General features: G+C 42.9%; 1 protein-coding gene across 1 annotated transcript in view; it reads left to right on the top strand.

Moving 5' to 3' along the window:
- The window catches only part of LOC101781694 (purple acid phosphatase 4), a 4,847-nt gene extending 2,206 nt beyond the window's left edge, over positions 1–2,641 (top strand). The window contains exons 2-7 of the mRNA XM_004979388.4: positions 793–949; positions 1,118–1,228; positions 1,429–1,547; positions 1,633–1,761; positions 1,900–1,967; positions 2,130–2,641. Of these exons, the coding sequence (XP_004979445.1) occupies positions 793–949; positions 1,118–1,228; positions 1,429–1,547; positions 1,633–1,761; positions 1,900–1,967; positions 2,130–2,337 (792 nt within the window). The 3' untranslated portion in view covers positions 2,338–2,641. The remainder of the gene's footprint in view (positions 1–792; positions 950–1,117; positions 1,229–1,428; positions 1,548–1,632; positions 1,762–1,899; positions 1,968–2,129) is intronic.
- The last annotated feature ends 11,373 nt before the right edge of the window (positions 2,642–14,014 follow it).

Genomic DNA, 14,014 nt, shown 5'->3' with positions numbered 1-14,014 from the left:
CCACATGTCCCGATCTCTCTTCCCCCCCCACAAGCCCCCCCCCCCTCCGCCATCCCTCTCGGCTCTGCCTCCCTGCCTCTACCCTCCCCCCCACCCCCCCCGCCCTCCCTCCTCCACCCCCTCCACCCCCACCGCCCCCCCTCCTCCACCTCCTCCGCTGGCCTCCTCCACCCCTCCTCTGCTCCGCCCGCCACTCCCACTCCGCTCGCCAACCCCGCCAGCTCCGCCCGCCGCCGGCCGTCGCCACTGTCGCTCAACGCCGATGAGGGGCTCGCGGAGGGGGGAGGGGAGGGGAGGCAGTGGAAGGAGATCTAGCAATGGAAGGAGAGCTAGCGGAAGGAGAAGATAGAGGAGAGAAAGATAGTAGTGGAGAGAAAGATGGCAGACGAAAGGAGGAGATAAGGGAGGGGCGGCAGGGCAGGGGCATGAATCACGCGTAAAAAAATCAAGCCTTGCGCGCGGGGATTTAGTACTAAAGGGTCCCTTCTAGTACCAGGTGATACCCCCACCCGGTACTAAAGGTCCTCCGGGGGAATCCAAATTTGGATCCAATACTAATGCTAACATTAGTATCGGGTTAAAAAGGAACCGGTACTAAGGCTCGGGATGAGAGGTCATTTTTCTAGTAGTGATTGCTTCACAAAGAACTAATAATGAACGACAGTAAGGCTCAGGATGAGAGGTCATTTTTCTAGTAGTGTTCACTTCACAAAGAACTAATAATGAACGACAGTGACTGCTAATCCATTTCTGATTTATCTCGATTTTCCCTGTGTGTGTATGTGCTTGTAGATGGGACTGGTGGGGGAGAAGCTGGACATCGACTTCGTCATCTCCACTGGCGACAACATCTACGACGACGGCATCGCCAACACCAGCGACCCGCTCTTCAAGGAATGCTTCACCAACATCTACACCGCCGAGAGCCTCCAGACGCCTTGGTACATTGGTAATGCAATCTATACATACTGACACACACATTCTTGTAGTATGATCCAATGGTGCCTTGCCTTCAGAGTTCCAATGATTGCGAGGCTGGGAGAGATTAATTCTCACATCTTTTTAATTGAGAAGCAATTAAGGGTACTGATCCTTTTCTATGACATTATGCATGCAGTCCTTGGAAACCATGACTACACGGGCAACGCGCTGGCGCAGCAAGACCCTGCCATCCGCGAAGTGGACAGCCGGTACCTCTCCATTGCAAAGTCCTTCATCGTCAACTCAGGTCAGCAAATGAAAGCTACTCTTGCATCGGTGCATGGTCCTGAACTTTGGCACTCCGGCAGTACACTTGTTGATTATGCAACATTGACTGCCATGCCTAAAAGTTTCCACCTTTAATAATGCTTATGCAAAAAAGATGAGCATTGTACTTGACATTTCAACATTTGTGTACATATTTTGCTGTTCACCAAAAAAAAAAAGAAATCGCGGACTTCTTCCTCGTCGACACGTCGCCGTTCTACCTCAAGTACTGGAACAGCAGCAAGTACGACTGGAGAAATGTTTCTCCTCGCGACACCTACATCGAAACCCTCCTCAAGGTATACACTGCACACTGCCTTCTGTTATATGATATACGCTTTCTGAATCTTGATCTCATGTATATAAAACTTCTGTCATTGACAGGATCTGGACGATGCGCTGACGCTATCGGAGGCGCCCTGGAAGATTGTCGTCGGCCACCACCCCATCAGCAGCGGCTGCGAGCATGGGAACACCACAGAGCTCCAGCAGCTGCTCCGACCAATCCTCGAGGCATTAAATTTTACCCCGACTTTATCATCATCTCTTTTTAATTTTGCTTCTCGTTCTGATGAGCAGTTCACTGGCTGCTGGTCCAGCAAGATGAATTCTGAAACTGATTTTGTTTCGCCATGGCAATGCAACGAGCAGGCACGCGGAGTTGACATGTACGTGAACGGCCATGACCACTGCCTGCAGCACATCAGCAGCAGGAGCAGGTGAGCTCTACACCAATATCGTCGTCATTTATACACTGAATTTCCATTTCCATTGTTCTGTTCTTGAAAAAAAATTATTTGCATTGATCTGTTCTTGAGACAAGACAAGAAATAGTAATTTGCACTGTTCTTTTGTTGGAAAAATAAACAAAAACATTGCAGCCCTGTGCAATTTATGACGAGCGGCGGCGGGTCCAAGGCGTGGGCAGGCAAGTTCAAGACCACCTCCGACAAAATCGAGTTCATCTACGACGGGCAAGGGTTCCTGTCGATGCAGCTGAGCAAGACGGAGGCGCACCTCGTCTTCTACGACGTCGCCGGCAACGTCCTGCACACCTATGACAGCACCAAGACGGAAGAAGATGAATGAGCCCTAACTGCTTAGATGGAAGAAGATGCACACCAGTGCGTGCGGATCGTGTGAACCAGAGGCTCTATTGGTTAATTGTTTGGATCTTGCAAGCAATTCGTGTGTTGTTGTTGTTGTTGTGTGTCCGTGATAATTGTGAAGGTGTGCATGGTGTGCAGAATGGAGAAGTGTATCTTAAGTGTAATTAATTAGTAAATTAAATTTATTGCAAGAGTTGGCGGTGCATATATATAGTGTTTATATACATACCGATGGACTTTCAATGTCGGTTTGGAATGAAAACTTAGAGTGCCGCTTACTAAGATATCGGTTTTAAACCAATCAACAGTGTGATCAGTCAGGTAATGGTGTTTTTTTAGTAGTGTCCCTTACTAGCATTACTAGCATGTGTTCAGTTCCAAACTCCATGCAAATAAATGGTGTAAATATACTGGCGACACCCTGTATTTAAAACACTGTAGGAAGGTCGCGTATATTGGTCATCGTTGATTTCTTCCTGTTAACCACCCGTTAAGAAGAGAAAGGAATGCATTTCAAAGAGATGCCAGACCATCGTAAAAATCTGCACACCATAATGAAAAGCGTGCATTTGAGATGATAAAAGGATCTAAGAGTAGTTTTTGGAAAGAGTCTTGGTAGCGAACCTATTCCAAACAACGATATCGGACGTGCATCCATGTGAAAAAAGTCTATATTTTGGGAGCTACCTTATTGGAAAATCCTAGAGGTCCACAACGCAGTAGACGTGATGCACCTGATGAAGAATCTTTGCGTGAATATGCTAGGCTTCCTGGATTATTACGGTAACTCAAAAGATACACTGGAAGCACAACACGACCTGAAATGTATGAAGCAACGAGATGACCTACATCCAGAAAAGAGAGATAAAGTACAGCACTACTTATGTCCTGCCAATTACACTCTTAGCAAGGAAGAGAATGATAGCATGTTTGACTATTCATGAATAGTATCAAGGTTCCGTCTGGGTACTCCTCGAATATAAAGGAAATAATAAATATGAAAGAAAAAAGTTCACAAATCTAAAGGCCCATGACTGCCACATGTTGATGACCCAATTGCTTTCGATTGCACCGAGGGGTATTCTACCAGAAAATGTATGATTGTCTCTCATAAAGCTATGCACGTTTCTCAATGCGATTTCGCATAAGGCAATCGATCAAACCAAGCTACTAAATCTACAGAATGATGTGGAACAATGTCTTGTCAGCTTTGAGTTGGTATTTCCACCATCCTTCTTCAATATTATGACGCACCTCCAAGTTCACCTAGTCAAAGAGATTACTATTCTCGATCCAGTATTCCTACACAATATGTGGCCTTTCGAGAGATTCATGTCTATCCTAAAAAACTATGTTCTTAATCATGCCCGTCCAGAAGGAAGCATCACCAAGGGATACAGAATAGAGAAGATCATTGAGTTTTGTGTTGATTTTATTGACTCAATTAATTCGATTGGGGTTCCAGTATCATGCCACGAGGGGAGGCTAAGGGGAAAGGGCACCCTTGGAAGAAAATCAAGTTTGAGCAATGATAGTGATTTGTTCCATTAAGCACACTTCACGGTTCTACAACAATCATCCTTGGTAGCTCCATATATTGAGGAACACAAACAGATTCTATTTTCCTAATACCCAACAAAATTTGATGCTTGGATTATACGTCATCACATGGATACTTTTCCCTCTTGGTTGCGTCAACAACTTATGAGTAACTTCGAGATTTAGAAACAACTCACTTGGTTAGCTATGGGACCTTCTAGCACAATCATGAAATTCCAAGGTTACGTGATAAATGGTTATACATTTTACACAAGAGCCCAAGATCAAAAAAACACCAACCAAAATAGTGGTGTCCGTATAGATGTCATAGATAGCAACAGGAGCAAGGAATCGTATTCTTGTTTCATAGAGGAGATCTGGGTACTCGAATACGGACCGCTGAACATCCCTCTATTTCGTTGCCAATGGGTGAAGCTAACTGGAGGTGGCATAACATAAGATCAATATGGAATGACAATAGTGGACCTAACCAAGACTGGATACAATGATGAACCATTCATCCTTACCAATGATGTGCATCAGGTTTTCTATGTGAAGGACATGTCTAGCAAACCCAAGAAAAATTCAGAAGATAAAGAAAAACCATGGGAGCCAAAGCGTCACATAGTTCTTCCAGGTAAAAGAAAAATCGTGTGAGTCGAGGACAAAATAGACCAGTCAGATGATTATGATCAGTTTGATAGCATGCCTCCATTCGCTGTCGAAGTTGACCCAAGCATCATGCTCGCCAAAGAAGAGGCTCCGTACTTACACCGCAATCATGAACAAGGAACAAGAAGTTTTTCAATGTTATATTGTAATGCTCTATGGTCAACCTTTATGTAATGCTCAATGGTCATATATTAGAACCTTTCTATTATATTTTAGTGATGTGAAAAACTCATTTATGTAATGCACTAGATATGATCATCCTTTATGTGAGTTTTTGGGTCATCACATTATTATTCGATCGAATTATTTATTACGAGGTTGGGCGGGAAATGCGAAGGAAAGGAAATCGAGACTTCCATCCAGAACAAGTTCAAAATTATTATGAGGTTTAAAATAATTGGATACATTTTTTCATGATCAAATTATTTATTACAAGAGTTTTTTATCAATAAAGTGTAAAAATAATTATTTGATAATTTAATATATTTTTGCATATTCAAAATATTTATATATTACCATTTTTCTTAGATCATAGAAGTACAAAATCAATTTAGAACATATGAAAAAAAACCAAATCTATTTAATCGAACTGTTGGTATAGCGTGGGAAGTGAAAAGGGAGAATACCTTTTAGTCCCAGTTGGTAATACCACCCAAGACTAAAGGGGAGCATTTTCCTCGCACGAGCCCCATTAAGTCCCAGGTGGTATTACGACCAGGGACTAAAGATCCCCCTAGTCCCGAGTGCTAATACCACCCAGGACTAAGGACCTTTTAGTCCCGGTTGGTGTAAATATCCCGACCCCTTCTCCCTCCTCAGGACTTAGCTAGTTTCATTGCCCGCCGCGTCCTTTCATCGTCCTCGTCGCCTCCGAAGCTGCCGCATCGCCGTCATAATCTCCGCAGGCATCCACCTCGACGTCGTCGTCACTCCCTGGCCGCCGCTGCCATCTTCGTGCCCCGGCTCCCCAACGCGACCCCCTCCCCCAGAATCCCACCACGGCTGGCCTGGCCCGACCCCGCACGTTGTTGCGTTGCCAGCCTCAACGACCTCATTCGCCTCCGCGCCGCCGCGGTGCCCTACTCCTCCCCTGGCGGTGCCCTCCCGACCCGGCACCATGCCCCCAGCCACACCACCGCCGCCGGCCTTGACGATCTCTTTCGCCTCCGTGTCCCGCGGCTCCCCGGCGGCACCCTCCTAACCCAGCGCTGCGCCCCCAGCTGCACCGCCACCACCAGCCGCCCCTTCTCCTCCGGCCAGCCCCCTCTACAACGCCCACGCGGCCCCGATGACACCCGGCGCCCCTACACCGCCATCCCGATACCCCGACCTGCCCCCGCCCCCGTTGGCCGGTAAGTACGGCGCCAATCGGGCGTTGATGCAAGCCGTTTTTTTTAATTAGGATTTTAGTATATTAACTTAGGAAATTAGTAGAATTTAGTAGAAATTAGTAAAAATTAGTAAAATTTAGTAGGTTAGTGGAAATGCTTTGAAAATTAGAATACTTTAGTAGAAGTTAGTATAATTTAGTACAAACTAGTAGAATTTAGTAAAATTTATTAGATTAGTGAAAATGCATAGGAAATTAGTATACTTTAGTAGAAATTAGTATAATTTGTTATAAATGCTTGGAAAATTAGTTTAATTTAGTAGAAATTTGTATAATTTTATATAAATGCTTAGGAAATTAATATTATTTAGTAGATTAGTGGAAATGTCTTGAAATTAGTATAATTTAGTATAAATGCTTAGGAAATTAGTATAAGTGCTTAGGAAATTATAGAAAATTAGTACAATGTATGGTTTCATGTGTATTTATTTCATGTAAATATTTTTAATGTTTAATTTCATGTAAGTTTCTTGTAATAAATTGTACATGTTTTATTGTATGGTTTTAAGTGTATATTTTCAATCATGTGTCTATGTTTATATATGATTCTATATATGATAAGTTTTGTATGATTTCATGTATGTACATTTACTGTACTACTTGAGACAATCTTTAATTTAATGTATCTATGATTACATGTGTGTATAACTAATGTCATTATTAGTTGAGACGGGAGACGAAGAGGATCAAAGATATATAATGGAGCAAATTATTGCTGGTGGTAGTGGCTTAAACGTTCCAAGATTCTACACTGAGGATGAGGTTAGCCAGGCGGACATGTTCCTCAACATGTCAGGTGATGGCAATGATGAGCCCGAGCACGGCGTTGCTGACAATGCAGAACAAGGTATTGCCATGATGGAAGGTTCCAGCGAGGTATATATCATTTTTATTGTTTTACCCCATCTATAACTCCATATTCATTATTACTATATACTAATTAATGAATCTTGAACTTTTAGCTCTCTGGATCGATGAAGCAAAGGCCACGAGGTCATACAAAGATAATGGAGGGAAAGCTTCACATCATCGAAGTGACAGAACAGGGCAAGCCAATTGCTCCCGAAAAAGTCGCTAGAAAGTTCGTGAGTCAATGCAGGGCTATTGTAAGGGACAACGTTCCCATCAGCATTCAAGAATGGAAGTCCAGTAAAAAAGATGATCCATACGTGCTCCCACAGACACAGAAAGATATATTGTGGGTAGATGTCAAGAAATACTTCACACTTCCTAACGGTGTCAATGAAAAAGTTGTGAAAGATTGGACGCTAAAGAAGATGGTAGCCCAATTTCAGACCTTCAAGAAGAATCTGGATACCAAAGTTTAGAGATCACTGGAACTCATTTCTGGAATACAAGAGGAGTGAAAATATTACGAACAAGGTTCATGTCAACTTAGGCAATTCTCAGAAGAAGGAGTACCATCATCGTCTAGGGCAAGGTGGTTACAGGAGTGCAATGGCCAGATAGAGAAAGATGGAAGAAGACCTAATCGATCAAGGTATCGTACCAGTGACTATTGACTGGCCCGATCGATTGAAGAATTGGTATTACGCTCACGGAGGCACCCTTAGACCTAAGAATGGGACACTTGCTTTCAACGAAACAATATGTGACAAGGCCCTCAGGCTTATCAAAAATATTAAAGATTCTAAAGCGGGAAAGTTCAAGCCTGATAGAGAGAACGATGAGCTGAATTTGACACTTGGGAATCCCGAACACTCAGCACACCTCATGTGAGTTGTACAGACCATTTGGCAACCTCACTATTAAGGTTAACATATATATATATAATTTATACAATTATCTCAATTGATCCACGTCTTGAGAGTTTAATAACTTCTTTATTTCTCCTATATGTACAGGTGGTATACAGAAGTGCTTTACCCATCCTGCCAGGGCAGACAAGCCGTGGCATGGCAATTCTACCTGGCTACTCCAGCATTGGGGTGGACCAAATTTGTGATAGTAAATATGAAAGCCTAGAGCTCGACCTCTTGGGAGGTGATAGGGAAAGGACACTAGGAGATGCACTTCACGGTATCATTCTATGGCACAAATGTTACATCATCATCCCCGGCTAGGAGGCATCATTTCTTCCCATAGATCCCCTACAGCCACCATCTCCTCAGAACTCAAGACCGTCATCTCCAACACATCCACCTCCAGGACCGTCGTCGCCATCGGGACTATCGCATCCTACTCGATCATCGACTCCAGCACCATCGAATCCTGCAGGCAAGAGCGACGATGACCAAAACTTCCTTCCTTGATCATAGTCTACAACGCCGGGACTAAAGTCTGGTGTGAGCAAGGAAGCACCTGCAGCACCTCTCAAGAAGTCGCGACCACTGCCTTCCAAGCTAAGGCAGCCAAAGGTGAAAGAACCGACGAAGAAAAAAAATAAGTCTGAACCTATTAAGAAGCTAGCAGGAGATATGACTCCTGAGGAATTGGAGGAGGCATCGCAAGCACATGTAAGAGAGTGGTTTGAAAAAATCGCTGCAGAAAGAAAAGCGAAAGAGATGGAGCCTAAGCCAAAGTTTTTTATTGGCATGAAAAAAGAAGTCAAGAAAACATTACTATCGAACTTCGATTGTTCGTTAGTTAAGTCTTGGCAGAAGAAGAAACGAGGAGAGTTGTCATCCAGTCATGTTGTCCCCCAGCTTGGGCAGCAAGATCAGCAAGCAAATCAAGAAGCTCAACAAATAGCAGCTTTGCCTTTAGAACAACAAATCAAGGTCATTAAGTTTATGGCAGAGATAGGTTTCTCGCTTGTAGAAATTCTAGGGCAAGACGAACTGCCACCTCCAGAAAAGACTATACCTAAATGGCCCTTTGAGTTAGGCAAGCCTCTAGTCGGGCCTGAATTGGTATGGAAACTCACAACTAAGATGTATGAATTCCATCAGTGGTACATGGAGCAGTCGGCCAATGATAGGGTCATGTTCGCTCTTCTTGTTAAACTGATTGATTTTTTCGGTGAAGGTGAGAAACAGTTGTGGTTGGAATTCAAGGATATTTATGAAGTACCATCAAGATGCCCTTGATGTCTCTCTTATCAGCGCCTGAGTTCTGCAAGTGTGTGTTTATTAGATGTTAATTTTGGCTCAGCTCATTATTGTGTGTGTGTTGTCCCACTAACTTTGTCTTTCATTTTATGTAGGTTGCAAATTCAGAGGTGCCGCTGAGAATCCTACTTCAACATTGGCTTCATGGACCCAATGCTTGTTAACTAAAAGCAGATCAACCAAAGTCTACATTGGACGCAATATACAAATTCTTGGAGCAACATAATTACAAGCAATGCATACTACTGCCTTACAAATTTTAGTAGGTGTGGGTACCGTCTATTTTCATTTTCCTTTCCTTACCTAATTAATGTTAGTTAGTTCTAATATGAACATTTATGTGCACAGTTACCACTGGATTCTCCTTATAATTATGATTGATCAAAGCAACATTATTGTGTTTGATTCACTGAGGAAACCAAAGGACGAGTACCAAGCCATTCAAGACATGCTTAACTTGTAATAATTCTGGACCTTTATCTCTATGCAAAAGTTTGTTTCCTAAATTTTCACCTAACACTGTATTATATTCATTATTTTAATTCACAGTGCATGTAAATGATTCCTTAAGTATCACCGTGGTGATTTCAAAGAAAAATTTACATTCAGTACAACTTTTCCGGTATGCATGAAGTTTGCATATTTTGTATATTCTATAATACGAATATTTCATAACTTATTTTTTTCCACTAAAATGCTTGAGACAGGAACAATGGAATAATTTATGTGGATACTACGTCTGTGAGTACATACACCATTTCATGAGGGACAAGGTGCTATCGGACCATATAACTATACGTAAGATAAACCTATTAATTATTAATTATTTTCTAGCTCCTTTTATTTAATTATTGGTGTAACATTCACATATTTCCAAATTACAGATATGGCAGATTCATGAAGAGATTCATCAAGAACTCTTGGAGAAGGAAAGGTTTTTGGCAATCCAAGAAGCACTCATAGGATTTCTGGTGGACGAGGTGATAAATCCCAAAGGAGAATTTTATTACGATGGACATTGAGTAGCCAAACCGAGCAACACCACGATGGAGGATCCTAAGAATTACGAGGATAAATTATTGTATATATAAAATACTAGTTTGATGTGTACAATATACTAAGAATTGTATATAAAGTAGTTATAATTAATATTATGCATATACTATCATGAAATATATATACGACATGCATACAATACGAGTATATATGTGTAAGTAGTGTACACTAAGGATGTATACGTATAGGTGTATATATATAAGTGAAGCAACAATTAGCATTAATATGGAAAAGAATTCAGGGTAAAAAAGAAAAGAGTCCTTTAGTCCCGTTTGGTAATACTCTTTAGTCCCCATGAGTGACCCAGGACTAAAGAGGGGGACCTTTAGTCCCAAAAGATTAGTCCCAGTTGGATATTCGAGAGAAATGATTCTCTCCAACCGGGACTAATGGTCACTTTTCCACCAGTGAATACACACAAATACTGCATGCAAAAACCATCAACTCATCATCTCAGGTAGGCATCATCTGAAATACAGAGCATTATAGTGACAAAGTACAATACTGGACCTTCACGAGCACAACCAGAGTATTCCAAGATAGAACCGAGTGGTTGCCACTTGCCAAATCATTGTACCAACGAAAGATTGGAGCATGATAACATATTAGATGTACAAATCAAAGATGACAAATCCTGTCTTAATTTAATAAAGCAAAGGTGCATTAGACAACTCCCAGACCCTTCACTCTAGCATCCTAATCCTCCTTGAGTCCTTGTCAATAGGTGCATCAAGTCTTCAGGCCATTACATGCATGTTGCCTGAAAACAACAAAAATTCAGTGCATCAGTTTCATTCTCATGGAGTACTGTACAAAACGAACAAGGCATGCCTGCAGAATTAAACTTAATTTAAGAACCAAAAGCTAACTTTCTCAACTTAGAAACAAGAACATAATGGCCATATATAGAGCTCAATTGCAAGCAATAGATAGAGTTGTAGCAGCCATATATCATGGCCAGTATTTAGATTATAATTGTACGAAGGAAGAGGGAAGCTGCAGGTGTAGATATTGTGTCAGATAACTAGATATATGCACAATAAATTAAGCATCTCCTATGGTGGCCAACCATAAGATGCGGCACTACTACACTTCTGATAACACATTGACCATAGCCAACAAAGTAATATGCATCAATAACATTAAGTCATTAAGCATGTGCAGCTAATTGGAAACTTAATTCTCAGGATCAGATTCTCACCAAAACAGCAGGCTGGATTAAAGCAACTAGGTTTTGGGGAGTGCTTCCTCTAATCCCTCTCTAGGTTTTGGGGATTGCTTCCCCTAATCCCTCTCTAGGTTTTCTCTGTTCTGTAATTCACAGCAACTAGCAGCGCCCAGTGGGTAGAAACAAACATTCTGACTCAATGGTACAAACAAATATAGGTACTCATAGAAGACACAGACCAGAGATAGGATCCCAATGAAGAGTAGTGAGCAAATGAGCAAGTGAGATCTTAAGGACAACTGCACAGGTTTTTTTGAAACGAAGTTTCAGTCCTCATTTTACAATTCAGTCAAGAACGTGTTTACTGATGGCTTTCTCCATGATAATTATGCTGCCATAATAATATGAATACTACATATAAAATGAATCTGACACATCAGTTAGCAAATGGATATTTGTCCTACTTAGCATAAGATCATTATGCAACATCATCCATTTAGACCTGTAAAACAGAAGTTATCTTCTAACTTATTTGGTCACAAGACAACAACTTCCTAGTCCTGTTTAACAAAAAATGTTGGCAAGCAGATAAATTATATGTTGGCAAATGGAGCTGTTTAAAAAATTATATGCAGGAAAACAGAAGGGACATGCATCCAAGCCATACTCAAGCCAGTGCTAATATTAGTGTAGTCTAAACAGAAAAATAATAGAGTAATCGCAGCATAGCGGAGCAGATAGTTGGAAGCTACAAAGAAAAATGTCACACATCCATATTCTTCCAAGCTGTATGCACTACACGCACACCTGACAAAGAAACAAGCCTGCATCTAAAATCAAGAAGCTAATAAGTTGATTACGCGCACAGCCACAGAAGCCTGACTGGTAGCAAGCGCCACCGCATGGCAGATCCCGTGACGACAAGAGCAAAAGAACCAAGCCCCCCAACTCTACTCTATCTACATGCGCTCTGCATGCTCTCGCTGCCGCAACCAGCCGTGGGCAAGAAACCCATGAAACCCTAGAGAAGGGACGAAGGAAAGGGGATGAGGAGATACTCATTGGTGAGAAGGTAGACAGCGGAGGGGAGAGCCGCCGACGGAGAGAGCACCGCGTCGCCATCGTCGACACCTCCGAATCGCGCCGCCGCAGTACCCCTGTGTCGCCGCCGCCACTGAGTCGCGTCCTCCGATCCCCTTCGCGCAGCGTCTCGCGAGGATTAGTTCCACGCCGCCGAGTCGTGGATCGAATCCAGGCCGGGGTGAGTCGTTTCCGCCGGGTTTGGGCCGGGGTCGAAACCTCGTGTGGGCTAAACGAACACCTGTTCAATCGTGGGGCGGGATTGAATCCCCATCGGGTCGATCCATGGGGTTTGGACCCAACCCCAGCCCAACCGAACAAGGCAAATGAAAATTGAAGTCGTTCAAAAAAGAAGACGTATGCATTATTGCTCTCTTACATTTGAATATATGTGCTAAATTCTTCAAAGAAATGTATATAATCTTAATTGAACATTTTTTCTTGAACATTAAAGAGGTTGCAGATTTTTTCTTCATCAACACAACCCCCTTCTTTTTTTGAACGAACGGGCACGAGATTGTGCCTATTTCATTTATAGAGTAGGAGTATACAGGAAAGAAACAAAAACTAAAAAAAAAAGGAAAGTCTTAAGGGACTATTCTCGTGCTCGAAGTAACGCTAAATCTTTGGCTCCTGCCAGGAGCCAAACTGAGGCCTCATCCTTGATTTTCGCCATCGGTGTCGATGTTGAGCTCTCGTGTCTATTAAAGATGCGTGCATTCCGCTCTTTCCAAATCTCCCACATAATGAGAAGAGTGAGACTTCTTATAGCCTTACACGGTGAATCAGGTGTTGTAGTTATAGAAGTCCACTATTCCAATGCGTTCGATGAGGGCCTCCATGCATTTAGCCTTAGGCTTGGCTGCGCTAGCCATGTCGTCGTTAAATCCTAGATCCTCCTTGTGTATCTGCACTCAGCCAAAAAGTGGTGACTAGTCTCCATGGTACGTCTGCAAAGTGGGCAAGTGGCGTTGTGAGGCCATCCGCATTTGGCCAACCTGTCAGCTGACCAAACGCGGTTCTGTGTAATTAGCCACGCGAAGAATTTGCACTTTGGCGGCACCCACGTTTTCTAGATAGAAGAGATGTTCGGTGTTTCAGTGCAGCCCAGGAATTGTGCTTTATATGCCGATGCGGTTGTATACATGCCCGATTTTGTCAGCTTCCAGTGATAGTATCAGCTTCCTCTGGCTGAAGCTCCGTACGTTTGACCATATCCCACAGCTGGGCGAACGACGCTAAGTGCAAAGTATTGATGTTGTTGCTGATTTTAAGGTCACGGATCCTGCTGTTGTTACTGATGGCATCATGGACTGACCTGTTCTTTCTTCGTGAAATATCGAAGAGGAGCGGGGCGATGTCCTTTGGTCGCTGGCCATGCAGCCAGCCCGAAGTCTAGAAGCTGACCTTTTTGCCGTCGCCCAGGGTGATAATCGTGCATGCAGCAAAGAGTTGCATGTTCGTCTCATCGCATGGGGTTTCCATGTTGTGCCAGGGTTTGTCCGGCGATGTCCACTCATGCCAAAGCCACCTCAACCAGAGGGCTCTTGCGAATTTCTCGAGGTCTAGGACGCCCAGGCCCCCATGTTGTTGAAGTAGGCAAATTTTTGTCCAGTTGACTTTGCATTTCCCCCCGGTTAATTGTTGGTCTCCCGCCCAGAGGAATTTTTTACGCATTTTG

This window comes from Setaria italica, chromosome VIII (assembly GCF_000263155.2).
Source record: "Setaria italica strain Yugu1 chromosome VIII, Setaria_italica_v2.0, whole genome shotgun sequence".
Lineage (NCBI taxonomy): Eukaryota > Viridiplantae > Streptophyta > Magnoliopsida > Poales > Poaceae > Setaria > Setaria italica.
Note: the sequence above shows the minus strand (reverse complement) of the source record. Positions and strands in the feature narration are given on the sequence as shown.